Raw genomic sequence first — 12212 nt, 5'->3', positions numbered from 1 at the left:
ATCCAACCCCAGGATGAACACCGGACAAGTCCCTGTACTCCTGTGTGGACCAATCGGTCTGAGGACAAGTGGACTACCCCATAGACTATAAGGCCAGGTTCACAAGATCAGTATCTGGTCAGTATGTTACATCAGCATTTAGTCTGAGGAAAATTTAGAAAGCGGGGACAGGTCATAGTTAAGTCAGAGAAGCGAGGTGATAGGCTTGTCTAAAGAAATGTGTTTTTAAAGCGCTCTTAAAAACGTAAGAGCTAGTTATTTGTTGGATCTGCTGGGGTAGTACATTCCAGAAAACTGGCGCAGCACGAGGGAGGTCCTGGAGACAGAGAAAATGGAAGAAAGCATATTGTAGGAAGAATAAACACCCATCTATTCTCAAGCCACCATCTAATTATTGTCAGTGATGAATATTAACACTTACAAAGCCGTTATTAATTGTATCTTATCTCACACATTACAGAAAAACAAAACTAGATGAATCACATCAGACAAGCCTATAAATTCACAAATACATGCCGTTTCACAGATGACGAATCCAGTATACAGGTAAGTATAAGAATGAAAGCGGCACTCACCCGTTCCAAGCAGTAGAATTGCTGTCCACCCGTAGAAGTGCAAGTGCGCGAAACGGCCGTCGTTCAGTCTTTCACCCCTCGCACCCCTCTCCTCACCTGCCGCCGCCGAAATATGTCTGTAACTTGCTGAATGCAAATAAAGGTCAGCAATTCTACTGCTTGGAACGGGTGAGTGCCGCTTTCATTCTTATACTTACCTTATCGATTGTGGATTTCATATGGTGAGCACCGGCCACATCAGCACTGAGCCTCGGAACGTACTGATCTTTATAGGATCAAATAATGTATATATCTTCATGCAATATACAGAAATCGGTGCCGTTCGCTCCAACTTTTTTCTTGAAGAACTCTGAATCCAGTATACAGTCATCGTATATACACAAACGCTTTCAATGCATAGGAAGTAGTCTAACATCCAGCCTGTAATATCACCCTGCACTTTTCATCTACAGCTGTATGGACAGTATCATCAGCAGTTACAAGTGACAACACATATAGGAATATAACAAGTTCATGGCATAAATGGTAAATAAATCCCCTGCTGTGGAGCCCCTCATCTATCTATTTATTATCCAGAAGGGATCAATTGCCCTATGCCTACGTGACTACTGCAGCATATTACTAGGCTTAGTGGTCTGATGGCATAGATGCCATAACACAGCTGAGGCCAGTGACTGACTGCTGCCGTCATGTGGATAGATGGTATGTTACCAGTCCAAAAAAGTTAATATAAGACTGGTGGGGGGCACATCATAAGCAGTAGGGGATTTATCTGGCAATTAATTGTTTTTAAAAATTTGTGTCCTACTTTTGGTTCATCCAGGAAAATTCTTTAGGTGCAGAGATATCTGTCCTTCACCAGCAGAAGAAAAACTTGGAAGCATAGTGGTAAGCTGTGGTAGTGCCACATGTACAGAAGTGCCACTTTATATGGCACCGCAACGTAGCGGCCTTGCCCCTTCAACAAGGAAAGTGGCCATGGAGATCAGACCGTAAGGAACGGCCATTAATGTGAATTCAGACAAAATCTCTTTAATCTCTGTGCCATGATTGACAACATAAGTTGCTGCAATGGTCGTCCGAGAGGAGCCTCACAGCGTATCACAGAGGTGGTATGGTGAACTTCTAACTATGCTTGAAAGCTTACCTTTTGCTTGGCTACTTACTCTAGGGTTTAATCTCCATTTCGTTGCCCGGTGAGCAATTCTAGGGTGGGAACACTGAGAAATTAAGTGTAGGCTCCAGCAGAAACCCAACACATCCTATCGGCAGACGCCACCATGATACCAGCATGTCCTTGCCACAGCCGCATGGCTGGCAACTAGATATTACACAAGCAGGTTCTGTAGTGCTTTATAATAAATATATATATATGTACAAGAGATACATATCACTAAATAAACGTAATAAACTTCTCAGCACAGCAGCGATGCTCGCCGTAACACCATTTGGTACATCAGAGAATTTGTGAAGACTCAAAAAAAAGTAATTAAAGGAAAGCAATTAAAGAAAATAAGATGTAACAAGCCAAGACAGCCAGAACAAGCATTTTTTGCAGAGATCTTAATCCTATGCCACACTTGGGATAAGGAGAAGACTAGAGGGGTGCTTTATTCAGCACGCGGCAATATCGTGTGTCTGCAGGCAACACTTCCTAATTACTTCACTTGGAGCACAGCGTAAGCAAACTGCTCGTCTCCCCTCTAAATGCAATAATGACATATTCACCAAGAGATAAAACATTGACAACAGCAAGTGAGGAGTCCTCTACTTAACCCCTTGTGTGACGGAGGAGCTCAGGCATTACCCAGCACTGGTCGGATAAAGACCTGCTGTTCCCAGCCACCCGGAGGAGAGAAGGGAAGCGCTCAGCAGCAGATGTGTCTGCCTACCTTTGTGTCTTCGGTGCTAACTCCAAGTTCTAGCACAGCCTGGGGAGATTTCATTTTTGCTTGGGTGGATTGAGCCATCTGGAGGTTGAGCTGCCAGGCAGTTGTCTCCAGCTAGACAGCAAAACACAAAAAAGCCATAGTTACTTCTTCCATGTGTTTGTGAGCTCAAAAAGTCCGACGGCAGTTTCGGTAAACAGGATAGCGTCTCCTTCTTTACGCCATCTGTGCCAGTTTACCTTAAATGCATTAGGTAGGTATTCTGGCACAAGAACAAAATTCATAAAATGCTGCAGTATGACGGATAGGACTATATTACTGTATATACGGATATACAAAGACCCAATATCAATAGGCTGTAAATTCTGGCCCTGCGAGTAATATTATCAATACTACAATAAAACTCAATCCGAAGATATGATAAACAAACATGTGTGAAGTATGTAATGATATGCCTATATATATATAAAGGGGCACTCCTAGGTTATAAAGTACCAGGACACTCCTAGGACACGGTCTGGCCACACATCACAATCAGTGGAGGGACGACCTTGGAAAGTCCCACTGATCCGGTGTGCCAACACATTATCAGATTGGAATAACACCTTTAGGTCTTTTGTTCCCAATTTAGAAGACCTTGCTGGATCCGGATAGAAAATGTTTTTTCCCTTTTTGGGAGGGTTTGGGCTTCAATGGAAACTTGTCCTAAGCACTGCATTAGTGCAGCAGACGTACTTGCAATACATTATGAGAAGATATACGGTTGTGGAGCATTAATGTATATGGCACGCATGGACATCAATTATCAGTAGCATGCTCTTGAAAGACGTCCACAGTAACAGGTTAAGACTTATTGACTAAAAATCTATCATATTATGTGTTTCTATATAAGTGCTGAATGGTGACTTTCAGGCGAGCAAAATTATATTGTAGTATCGATTTTACTAAAATGACAAGTAATAATAGTGAATATGGGTGCACTCACATCTAGGAAAACTGGATTTCTATGGACCGTCACGTCACCGGAATGTTCTCGCCAACCATATTCACTATCATTAGTAGCCATTAGTAGTAGCCAGAGGTGGGCTCCTGTTGTGTCACAGCCCCAACCATAGTGAGTGCGTACAGTAAGGACAAATATCAGTTACATATGGCAGGACGGATTACAGAAAGAAGCGACATCACAAGCGATTATAGGAGATAATGCTTCCCTTCTAATTAGATGTATAACCCGGCTCTAGGCTGCTCAATATCAGCACTTGTTTACCATCCGAATATAGATTCCTACCAGCACCTTATCATCACTTTATCAGATCCAGCCACAATTGTGTCTTAATTTCTATTTGGGGACATACACAAATAAAAGATGCAGAGTAGGAGGTGAAAAATCGCAAGTGACAAGAAGAGACTGACAAGTAGAAGGAAACGGTAATAGAACGAGACTCATTTCCATTCATTTATTTCCTTAGGAAACCATGACTTCTGCTTCAATCTTCATTTAAGCCACAAATTATGCATGTGCAACAACCTGGCATCAATGGGACTTGGCATGTGTCACACCGAGCAGAAATAAGCAATCAACTAGGAAATTCCTCCTTCCAGAGACTGTCATCTTACATTGCAGGTATGTCCGGGGTCTAAGGGACACGGGGTATAAGGTAAGCAAATTAGCTCTCCTCCAAGAGGAAGAAAGTGGGCTATGTAGTGCCAACTACTGGGCATAGCGACCCTACAAGTCAGTTTTCACCCAACTTTTTAAACCTGTATTCTTCATAAAATATTCCACCACACCAGTCTTCTCCAAGATGAAGAGATCTGCATCTGCAGACAACTATTTTGGGGCTCATGCTCCTCGTCCGTGAGTACAAAGATACTGCTTGGTTGAATTTGAGGCCCTTATCGGATGTTGTGGGTATTGTTTCTCCTTGTGGAAATCGCCAAAGCTGGCATAGGGTATTGCTCCCTAGGAAACCGCTTTCTGCAGATGGAGGTGTTTTACTCTTACAGAAGACTCTGGTTTGGCTAAATGTTCTTAGTCGTGCTGCAAGTTTTATAATCAACACAAACTTATGGCTGGAAAAAATAAAAGAAACAAAAAATCGGATAGCACTCATCCGACTTACACGCTTGTGTGACTGTAACTTCCAAGACGACATCATAGAAATATTAAAAATGAAAACAAATAGATGCATTGCTGTTGAAGCCAAACCAACAGCGTGTCCGGCACCAAAGCAGAGGTTCAGATAGAAAACTTTCCTATGTCGAGCACAGACACCAGCATCCACCAAAATGTATTGTAATGGAGTCCATCGGATCGCTCATGGTCATGATGACGGACTTTTCAAAGAAGCAACTATTAGGGCTTGTTCCGGTAACGCAGATGTGAACAGAGCCTTAGAGAAAAAAAATACAGCTTAAAATCGGTGGATCGACCCTTATAGACACCAGGGGCTACATCATATATGCGAGGGGAAACAATCTGTGGAGAGAATATTCTTTTCCTTAAAAGAATAAATCGTCAAGGAAATAAAAAGGTATTGACCGCAAAGGATCATGTGTGTTACACAGCAGCTGCCCGGTTCTTCCTGAAAATGTTTTACAAGACCCATCAGCTCCCATCAGCTGTTGTCACCAATAAGCCCATCATTATGGTGAGGTCCCCACTATATCATGCAGGTAAGTCTGGAAACACAGGACTTTAAATAAAGGCAGCGAGACGTACGCTGGGAGTTTTATTATCCTCCTTCTGTAGCAGTCAGGCTTTATACTGTGATTCATATATTTAGATTTCGCATGAATAAATCACAACAATATAAAAGCAGACTTTTCATCACTCCGGCAATTCATCAGCTCATGCTCGGCTGCAACATCTCCGAGCTCATTAAAGGATGGAAAAAAATCAGAACAAGTCCTGATGTATTAGAGCGAGCCTGAAAGACGCAATGTTATATTCCTTCCCAATGATTGATGCAGGGTGCGCAGGTCCTCACTGGCAGACCGGTCTACGAGAGCGATTCCAGGAGAGGAGCTCGCCATGTGTCACTTCTAGCGGATGCACAAGTTTCCCCTAGGGTTTAGATTGCATTGCAGTGTAGAATAGCGAAAGGCCCTCTCGTTTCAGGATGGATTTAATGTCAGGATGTGAGTAACAATGTGCGCTCATTCGTGGAGCCAGGCAGACAGGATAGCGGAATTTGTATCCAGACATTAGGTATGTGGAAATCTCTACAGCATAAATTGTAGTGACAGGAGGTTTTACTGTAGGAGCGCTCACCGCAGCACCAGCAATAAAGGGCAGGCATGGAGGATGCACAGCAGCATCAGAAGGAGACGAATCTCGGCAGACTCATGGGTGAAGCTGGCTAAATCTGGGGTCACTGCACAACTTTCACACAAAAATTTCTCCCTTTTCTTAACGTTTTCCTTTTGGATTTAATGTGAAATCTGTGTCAAAATCCACATCAAATCCGCAGCCTCATGCAAGAACATGGCATCACTATAACCCCATTCACCCTAATCCACACTGCTATCGGTGAGAATAATGGGCATGTTCAATATTATCACCAGTTTCCACATAGAAAAGCCCCATAGTTTATGAAATACCGGTAATAGAAAAAAAAAAAAGACTCAAGAAAGCCTCATCTGGTTGGAAGTATACTACTAACAAGTCATTAGCTCATGAATATTTGGCCTTGAGTGGCGGTTTATCAGTATTTTGCACAATGGCAGCCTTCCCCCATAAAACATTGATGGCCATGTGCATGCTGCTGGGAACGGTGTATGATCCCCAATGAATGAGGCAAAAGCTCCCATACAATGGGTTTCGCAGACCGTCTAGTGTGTACTGGGGCTCTGGACAATTTATTGTCAGGGGAGGTATAGACCCATCATGTCTGATTTCAGACTGCCGACCATTTGTTCTCCTGATGATGAACCAGCCTGGAGGATCTCTAATAGAGAGCACAGTAGCACTTGGCTGAGGGAGCGCTCCTGTGTATGGGAGAGTCGCCCGAGATTTCTGCTGTCCAATTGGTTGAAACATGGTATATATGGGCCCCTGGCACATCCACAGCTGGAATCCAAATACCAGGCTCAGATTTCACCTAGAGATCCACTAGTAAAATACATGTTAAATTAACTATAGACAAATCCTTGTTGATTTTAGCCATAATAAGATGACAGTCAGTCACACTTGCTGCCAATGTATACAAAGTCTTACAAAGAAGGCTTTCAATTCGAGAATATGATGACCCCTGGTCTCTGAAGCCTGAGATGTATGGGGCTTACATTCTCCGACCTGTGCTGTTCATTGGGTACTGGGCCACCATAAACTGCTCTATTAAATGCCATCTGACAAATATGGAGCACTTCATCTGTATCTAGGACCCTCTTACTTCAGATACTAATATAATGGAGACCCGGAAGTGCCTTTTCTTAGAGGTCAACAATACTGTTAGGCAATGTTCACACTTTATAAAGGAAGGCACATCTAGCCAGATCTGTCATATGTAGAGCCACTGTAACACTAGAACTCCTATGTGACTAAATGATAACATAGAATGTTAGAGTTGGATTGCACCTCAAGGGTCATCGTGTCCAACTCCCTGCTCAATGCGGGGTTACTGTGAACGGACCGGAGCAGAACTGCCCAACTTTACTAGTATTACAGAAGGCTCTTAGCTGCCTTTACTAAGAAAATTGTGCGCGCCACCTCATTTACTACAACGCGGTGAGCGACAGACGAGCCTGCATAAATGATGACATAGGACGCATCTCTTGGGCTCTGACCTATAAACTGCAATCACTACAAGTAGCAACACCCAATGTTCATTACTAATTAAACACTTGTCTGCTAGATGGGAAATATGTGAGACCAAACTGAAAGCAATCCCCTCCAGAAGTGCCATCTATGAGGGTACATTCACATATGACAAATGTGACAGCACAGTTAAAAATCAACAAAAACCATGGCTTTATCGCTTCATGCCAACTTTTAATTGAAAAAAAAAAAAAAGCACTCTAAGTGCGCAGTCAGACGGCCGTATTACTCGTGCAAGGATCGCAATTGCAATCCTCAGACTGGCCGTCGGCTCTAATGTCTTGAGTGTGGCAGCATGTATTTCTCTGCAGCTGTCACGCTCCGGTCAGCAGAGCCGACAGTTAGTCCAAGGAATGTGATACGATCCTTGCAGGAGTAGTACGGCCGTCTGACTGCGCCCTTATGCTACCAGCTCAATAGTAACAATACAGTCAAAATACCTAAAAAAAACCCTGCCAATCCGACACTCACCTAGTCCTCAACATACTCGAAATGCCCATGTCACCATATCTGGCCAAAATCGCTATGCTATAGGAGAGGTAGTTCAATAAATTAAGATTTTAATGGTAATATTATAGTTTTACAATATTAATAATCATGTTAAAGGGGTTCTCCACTATTATTATTATTTATTATTATAGCGCCATTTATTCCAGTTTATCTAGATGTACCAAAGGCAGCGAGAAAAAACAAAAATATACACACATTTCCTGCTCCACAACTGCTCTTCCATACTACAAACTGCTTCTCCACCTTCCATACTGTATCCATCAGCATCTTGCTGGAGACATCATGTGACCACTTAAACATAACAGCCTCAACTGATTGTCAGCAGCGGTCATATGACATTCCCTTACTGTATGCTGATCCCACGAGATTGGCGGGGGATACAGTACAGAGTGTGAAGGAGAAATTTCAGTTTGGAAGGAAGGTTCAGGATTTTTTGTTTTCTTACACAACCCTGTGCCCTTTAAAATTAAAAGTGTATCTTTCAGCATGCTGTAGGGGTAAAACCACAGATTTCAGTGATGATAGAATGTCAGAGTTGGAAGGGATCTCAAGGATCAATTTTGTCCAACCCCCTGCTCAATGCAGGATTCACTAAAGCATCTCAGACACATGTCTGTCCAGCCTCTCTTGAAGACATCCATTGAAGGAGAACTCACCACCTCCCATGGCAGCCTTAGCCTTCTGCTTTGCAAGCTAAACAATCCCAGATCCTTTAACCGTTCCTCATATGACATAGTTTACAGTTCGCTCACCATCCTGGTAGCTCTTCTCTTAACTTGCTCCAGTTTTCTTTTTAAGTCTTTTTTAAAATGTGGTGCCCAGAACTGGAGACTATTCCAAAAGAGGTTTGACCAAAGAGTAGTAGAGAGGGATACTTGCATTGTAGCGCTAATGCCGCGTCCTCGCATGGCTCTCCTTCCCTCTACATGTAGGGATGCGGACATATTTTCCACCCCGGCAACCTGAAGTTGTCCTCAACGTGCTCCCTACTTCCTGTTGTCTGTGCACGCCACACTTCCAGGAGACATGCCTAGTGCAAGCTTCCCTGTTCTTAAAGGGGCAGCGCCCGCACATGCAAAGAAGCCCAAAGCCAATTGCTTGGGGGCATCTTGTATATAAAGGCACCCTCGCCAATAGGACAGAGACTAAGCAACATTGCTTCATTAGTGTGTTAGTGTGCTACCAGTGAGTTGTTAGGTCCCAGTCTTTGTGTGGCCAGGCCCTGTTCCCAAACCCCTGGTCTTTGTGCGGCCAGGTCCTGAACTCTGAAACCGCTCCAGTGGTCTCTGAACAAGTTCCGGAGACTAGTGTGTCTGAACGCACACCTATCCCTGTATTCCTTGTTGTCCCACTTTTCAAATCCAGCCCAGTCTGTGACTCCGTGTTAGTGTCCATTCTACGTGACGATCCAGAAGCAGTGTAGCCTGAACGGATCCAGAGTCAGTGTCTACAAACATTAGCAGCTGCAGTATGAGGACTACCTAGAAGTGATACTTGGCGGCTACCTGCATCTCAAGCCTGATTCCACTATCAGCATTTGGTGTGCCCAAGTAACAAATTATCAGAAAATGTATAATTAATCCCTATTGCTGCCTATTATGCCATATCTAGATAATCCAGATGGTCTAAATACCCCGTGTAAGGGAGGCTATTCAGATGCCTGATACATAGCCATATAGCAGGCTGGTCATGGTTCAGAGCAATTCTGTTCTCCTTTACACATACGTTCCTAGGATGCTTCTGTGTGGGGCAACCCTACCAGCACATGCCTCTGATTTGATAAGAAGCATAGCTATGCTTTTCAGTTGGATTCAAATGAATGTTTATTTTCCAAAATGATTTTATTTCGCCAAGAAGCATTACTATTACTATTAGGGAAGACTTGTCACTGTCGTACAGCTGTCCACAGGACACTATCCAGCACCATATGTAATACAGGATAATCCATGTGCGTTACCTTCTTCTACAAGGGAGCACCATACACACAAGGTCTGGTCCAATTCCCAGCAGTGCAAACAAGGATGAGAAGTCAGTGTCTTGCTTTTATATGGGTTTATGGACCCAAAATGACAGCATCACAAAAACTTATGGAAAAAAAACACATGCACTACATACAGTGTGGTGTTTATCTGTGGCATTTGATCACCTTTTCGGTGCGTTACTTTGGCTCCGTGGCATTTTTTTTTCCAAACAGCACGCACCAGGTGCGCCATTTTCCCATACATCTCTAAGAACAAATGAAAATAATGGAATTTTTATTTTATAAACCATTGAGAAAAAAAAAAACAAGTGTGAAGGGACAAGGGTCTATGGCCCTGATCTGAACAATGGGGTTTTGTGCAGTTTATACCGACATAATTCATCTCCTAACAGGATATATTACCATAATTAGTATGAGGACACGGTGATCACTTGAGGATTTTTTTAGTTATGTCCTCTACAAACAGCATTTATCATAGGTCACTATAACCTTGACTGGTCCGCAATGTGAACAGCACCTTGTATGTCATTTCATCCATCAAAATACTAAAAATAAAGTCTAGAGCGGCCTGCTGACCGAGGCTCCTAGAATGACATAGAACACGATACATACTGAAACAACCCTTCACAGTATATAATGTACATCCACTGGTAATTCTTATACTCACAACTAGATGGAGGCCCGATGCTATCACATCGGGAGGGCGGTGATGTAACGATGGGGGCAGACTTTACAGCGTTGAGAATCTCCCCCATGTGCTCACCCACCTATCCACTGTCTCTTTCACCATGTGCTGACTTTTCCCATCTGTGCTCTCTTCTTTGACCTGTCTACCCCATGTGCAATCCGGAGGAGCCATGTTTGTGTTGACATTTGCTTTTTAAAGGGGTTTTCCTACGAAGGAAAGTTCATTTTAAAAATTGTCTGGGAAGAAAAGGAAGCAAAAGACAATACTGACATTACAGCAGGAGGTCGCAGAGGATACATTTTGTGAGGTAAAATATTGTTTAAAAAGTCAGTGAAATATTTTACCTGACAAAATGAATCCTCTGTGATTCCCTGCTGTAATGTCAGTATTAAATAGCAAAAATTCACTGCACACTCTAATGGAATGATTTGCAACCATCTGTTGAATTTTATGTTAGACAAAGAAAATAAGTGCCAAGTTAGGCTAGGGTCACATTGCGTTAGGGCAGTCCGTTTAGCACATAGCGCTACGGACTGCGCTAACGCAATGTCCCAAAAGGGATCGCGTTAGCCGATCCCGCTAGCGCAGATCCCCGATCTGCGCTAGCGAGGAACGGACAGTGAACGCTGCAAGCAGCGTTCGCGGGCCGTCACTCAAATGACGGCACATCGCTAGCGCACGCCCAATGTGCCCAGTAAAGTAGAGACACCCGACGTTTCGCCCCTCTCGGGTCTTAATCATGGGGTTTACTTGGGTTCAAAATGAATGGGAGCCAGGGTTAGGGAATAGCCGTATATAAGCTTCCATGCGGATAATGGTAGGCTGTAAATAAATGGTCCCCTGGCTGGAGCAGGGCGCAAGCATATCCAGGAAGGTTCTACAGCCTCATGATGCAGTTATCACCATTGGCCACCAATGATTGGCACTATTCTGACTATAAGTATGAAACAACACATATCTTACCATACCAGATATGGAAAATATATCACATACAAAAAGCAACGCTTTTTATTGCACAGGACTCTATCGGGTCTCCATTCAAAGCCCCTTAAGGTTACCACTGACCTATTATCATTACCTAGTACATTTCATATCCTCCAAAGGTTACCATTTCTTTACAGCCTACCATTATCCGCATGGAAGCGTATATACAGCTATTCCCTAACCCTGGTTCCCATTCCTTTTGAACCTAAGTAAACCCCATGATTAAGACCCGGGAGGTCTCGAAATGTTGGGTGTCTCTACTTTACTGGGTTTGGGACCAATTTTTTGTAACTTGGCACTTATTTTCTTTGTCTAAAATAAAATTCCACAGAATTTTTGCTATTTATTTCAGGGACCACCACGGTCCGTTCTTCCAGCACCTCACTTCTACAGTGACCTTGCGTGCACACCAATACCTACTCTGCTCGTAATGTCAGCATTGACTTGTGCTTCCTCCCCTGCCCAGGAGATGCGGTATGCTCCGTACACAGTCAGGCACAGACCATTTTTAAAATGAACTTTTGTTCGTGGGAAAACCCCTTTAATGTGACCGGCTACAGTGTGTGTGTGTGTGTGTGTGTGTGTGTGTGTGTGTGTGTGTGTGTGTGTGTGTGTGTGTGTGTGTGTGTGTGTGTGCTGTTTACGGTGTATACAGTGTGTGTGTGTATGGGTATGGGTATGTGTGTGTGGTGCGACAGTGTTCCGCTGGTGGTGCCGCGCAAGAGACTGGTACCACAAGCATGGCAAAAGTAAAAAAAAAAAAGTT

General features: G+C 43.4%; 1 protein-coding gene across 3 annotated transcripts in view; it reads right to left on the bottom strand.

The window, feature by feature from the left end:
• COMMD10 (COMM domain containing 10) overlaps window positions 1-12212 on the bottom strand; it is a 433041-nt gene that overhangs the window by 366011 nt on the left and 54818 nt on the right. For all 3 annotated transcript variants that reach the window (XM_077290707.1, XM_077290699.1, XM_077290717.1), the window contains exon 5: window positions 2468-2578. In XM_077290707.1, the coding sequence (XP_077146822.1) occupies window positions 2468-2578 (111 nt within the window). The remainder of the gene's footprint in view (window positions 1-2467; window positions 2579-12212) is intronic.

This window comes from Ranitomeya variabilis, chromosome 1 (assembly GCF_051348905.1).
Source record: "Ranitomeya variabilis isolate aRanVar5 chromosome 1, aRanVar5.hap1, whole genome shotgun sequence".
Taxonomy (NCBI): Eukaryota; Metazoa; Chordata; class Amphibia; order Anura; family Dendrobatidae; genus Ranitomeya; species Ranitomeya variabilis.
This window is presented reverse-complemented; position numbering and strand designations above follow the sequence as displayed.